Below are 4,363 nucleotides of genomic sequence, written 5' to 3'. Positions count from 1 at the left end.
AGAACCTGATGGCGTTCTTCCCTCAGAGACTGTTCAAGCCTTTAAGGATATTCTTGCAGAGAATGACTTGGTTTTTAGCCCTGTCTCAGATGGTTATAATGGATACGCTGGATCCTTTAAGGCTGAGGTAAACATTGGACCTGTCATGCCCCCACAGAGAAAGGGTCGACTGCCGCAGTATTCTCGTAATCAACTAGAATTACTCCAGACCCACTTTAATGAACTTGAAGCCATGGGCGTATTTAAGAAACCCGAAGAGCTGGGGATCACAGTTGAGTACTTAAACCCCTCATTTCTTGTTAAGAAAGGATCTGGTGGATTCCGACTTGTGACTGCCTTCTCTGAGGTAGCCCGTTACTGCAAGCCTCTTTGATGCCAAATGTTGATTCTATTCTGCGGAAAATTGGCCAATGGAAGTACCTTGCTATGACAGACCTTACCAAAGCATTCTATCAAATCCCTCTTGCCAGAGGCTCCATGAAATACTGTGGAGTTGTTACACCATTCCGAGGCGTCCGTGTGTACACCCGCTCAGCTATGGGAATGCCTGGATCTGAGACAGCTCTAGAAGAGCTTACATGCCGTGTTTTGGGTGACCTGCTTGAAGAGGGTATAGTTGTCAAGCTAGCAGATGATCTTTATTGTGGAGCAGACACGCCAGACCAGCTCCTTGAGAATTTTTCCAGGGTTCTTACAGCCTTGAACAAATGCAACATCAAATTATCAGCCTCAAAGACAGTTATAGCACCCCTCAGAACAACAATCTTGGGATGGATTTGGCAACAAGGAACCCTTAGTGCTAGCCCGCATCGCACAGCCACTCTAGCATCCTGTGAAATGCCTTCCAAGGTAAAAGCCATGCGTAGCTTTCTGGGTGCCTATAAAGTATTGTCTCGAGTAATACCAGGCTGCTCTTCGTTGCTAGCCCCATTGGAGGAGTGTATTGCAGGCTTAGACTCCAAAGACACCATTTCGTGGTCTGATGATATGATCCATGCTTTTCACCTAGCCCAATAAGCCCTGAAGGCTACCAAAATCATTCACATACCACATCCAAAGGACACCCTTTGGATAGTAACAGACGGTGCTTTGCGCAAGCCTGGCATTGGTGCCACGCTGTACATCTCACGAGGTGACAACAAGCTACTTCTTGCCGGATTTTTCAGCGCCAAACTGCGGAAGTGCCAAGTATCATGGCTTCCATGTGATGTAGAAGCGTTGTCAATTGGGACTGCTGTCAAACATTACAGCCCTTACATAGTTCAGTCATTAGGACCCTGTTGTGTTCTCACAGACAGTAAACCATGTGTGATGGCGTATGACAAATTATGTCGTGGGGAGTTTTCTGCCAGTCCTCGTGTGTACACATTCTTGTCAACAGTTAGCAGGTACCAGGTTTCTGTTCGTCACGTTGCTGGGGCAGCCATCCTACCCTCGGACCATTCAAGTCGCAACGCCCCTGAGTGCATAGAACCTAACTGCCAAATCTGTTCTTTTGTCGCACAGTCTATGGGCTCTGTTGTCCGCAGCACATCCGTATCAGACATTCTTAATGGTTCCACAAAGTTACCATTCACAACGAGATCTGTTTGGTTAGCAATACAACCAGAGTGCTCTGACCTGAGGAGGACTTGCTCCCACCTTCGCCAGGGCACACGTCCTTCCCGTAAAGCAACCAACATCAAAGATATTAAACGTTATCTCAGTGTCGCTACTATAGCTTCTGACGGATTACTAGTAGTTAAGCGGAATGACCCATTTGTGCCATCTAAAGAGTTAATCATAATCCCTCGATCAGTACTCCATGGACTACTTACATCGATTCATTTACAGCTCGCCCACCCCAGTGCCAACCAAATGAAAACTATCATGAAACGGTTTTTCTTCGCATTGGATATGGACAAAGAGATTGACAGTATCACCTCTGCATGTTCACAGTGTTCTGCACTTCAGAAGATTCCAAATTTTATTATTGACCAAACAACATCAGATCCTCCTGAGACTATAGGAGGCTTATTTGCTGCTGACGTTATGAAGCGAGAAAAACAGCTTGTCTTTATTATGCGTGAGTGTATTTCTTCTTACACCACCGCACGAATCACTGAGGATGAGAAAGCGGAAACCCTCCGCACTGCAGTTATCCAGTCCTGCATAGAGCTTAGACCAATGGATGGACCCTTCGCAGTCATCCGCACTGACCCAGCCCCAGGATTTCAGGCTCTTGTGAATGACAAGATACTACAGTCCCACCGTATTTCAGTTGAAATTGGACGTTTTAAAAATGCCAATAAAAACCCAATTGCAGAGCGTGCAGTCCAAGAACTACGTGAGCACATACTGAGAATTGACCCTACAGCACGAGCAGTTTCTTCTCTTGTGTTATCACTAGCTGTCGCATCTGTCAACTGTACTATTCGTCAAGGTGGACTATCCGCACGAGAGATGCTAACTCAGAGAGATCAGTTCACCAACCGTCAGTTGCCTATATCAGATCGGGAGTGCATTTTGCAGAAACATCTATCTCGCAACGCAAATCACCCAAGCAGTGAGAAGTCTAAGGCCCCTATTTTGTGATAGAAACAAATCCAAAGCCAGGAACCGTTATCTTGTTGTGTCAACTGATGGAGAATGGTGTCAAATAAGAAAATGTGTGGGCAATCAGTTGCGACAGTCATCATACAAGGTTAAGAAGTCTGAGTGCTATCGCGTTCCTTCACCATCTCATGACCCATCATATGCCTTGGATTCAGATTCTGAGGAGGAAGAGTTCTGTGAGATACTACACCACAATAGAAAAAAAAGAGGACAATGCTTCTTATCCTTATAGCATTCCTCCAACGCCCTTAGAGATTATGTCTCCCCTACCGGATAATAACACACTTGAGGATGAAACCACAGACTCAAATATTCTGGAGCGTACCGGTACTTTGGACCCATCAGATAGCCTACCATGTTCTGCACCGACAAGCAAACCTACTACTCGCCCCCGCCGTACTATACGTCTACCGAGTCGGTACCAAGATTTTGAAATGTAGCTGTTGTATTTTTTTAGTGTTATTTTTAATCAGTTATAGTATAAGTATTACCTTATTTGTGTTCAGGGGCAGAATAATCCCCAAGTAGTCAGAGGATAGTCTGTCTTATGATGACTACATTGCATTGTGTGTTTTATAATTGTTTTGGCCAGGTTAGCTGTTCACATATAGATAATAGCTTTGTCATGTCACATATATCATTATGTGAACAAATGTTACCCATCAGTTTTTATTGATTTATTAGTTTCCTTAAAGCTTATTTTCTTTGTCTTACTGTATAATCACAACTCATTATTAAGAGAAAAAGGGAAGTTGCGCCAACACGGTTATCAGCTGTGTTGGTTGAGTTATGATCGGGCTCGGAATACGGGCATTCATTCCCCCGCTTGGCGCCATATTGTTAGTTTGTTTATTGCTTGTGTTCGGGGAAATAAAGAGTATTTCAGTGACACGTTTGTTGTGGACTGTCTCCAACCGTGGCGCCGGATGTAAGATTTTTTCCCCTATGACCTATTGACCTAGCATGACGTTAGAGTGTGCAAAACATCTATAAGAGTGGCATATTCTCTCACCAGAGGGCGTATTACGCTACGCTCAGCGTAGCGGAAACAATAACTCTGGGTAGAGATGGGGGGTGACGGTGTAACAATAAATTTGGGTAGAGATTGGGAGTGGCGGTGTTGCAGTGAATCCGGCGTCGCTCTAAGCAGAGAGAGAGAGAGAGAGAGAGAGAGAGAGAGAGAGAGTAGTTTCTCACTGGTGAGTTAACATATTTGCTCAAAATCATTGTGATTGATGTATCTTAGGGCATGACAACCGGTTTAATTTGCGTTGAACGGTAAAGATCGAAAGTATAAAAAAGGAGAAAGAAATGCGCTGATGTAGTGTCGATGAAGAAGAATGGGAAGTTTATAAATGTAAAATTTACCGATTTTGTTAGACATTTTGGTCACAATTTCTTTTGTTTCTTTTCTTTTTAGTATGTAAATGCAACCAACATTTTCTGCAATATATCAACCCTTACGTTGGGTCAGCAATATAGCATAATTATGACCAGTGTCCATTGAAACAAGTTCTGTAAATCTACAAGCAATAGTTTTGATTTTAATCCATTATCGGAAATCCGGTTGATTGTTTTAAATGTTATCAGAAATTTCGGTTTTGGTTATCAGTAATTAAGTTTAGTGTTAATGTAGCGGATAGTAAGAATCACACGGATTTAATGAGTTAAATATAAATAAAATAAGGTTGAAAATACTTCTCTTTTATCGCAATTCACCTTTGCATTAGAAGGCTTTGGCCGATATAGTATTGCGTTGTGTGACGAC

The 4,363-nt window shown here is 43.2% G+C and overlaps 1 protein-coding gene across 1 annotated transcript; it reads left to right on the top strand.

The window, feature by feature from the left end:
- The first annotated feature begins 372 nt into the window (after positions 1-372).
- Positions 373-2,574, top strand: LOC130048742 (uncharacterized). The gene is made up of 2 exons (XM_056145783.1): positions 373-849; positions 1,060-2,574. The coding sequence occupies exons 1-2, from the start codon at positions 373-375 to the stop codon at positions 2,572-2,574; spliced, it is 1,992 nt and encodes a 663-aa protein (XP_056001758.1).
- Positions 2,575-4,363: the final 1,789 nt, after the last annotated feature.

This window comes from Ostrea edulis, chromosome 7 (assembly GCF_947568905.1).
Source record: "Ostrea edulis chromosome 7, xbOstEdul1.1, whole genome shotgun sequence".
NCBI classification, from domain to species: domain Eukaryota; kingdom Metazoa; phylum Mollusca; class Bivalvia; order Ostreida; family Ostreidae; genus Ostrea; species Ostrea edulis.
The sequence above is the reverse complement of the archived record's forward strand: the minus strand, read 5'-3'. Positions and strand labels throughout refer to the sequence as shown.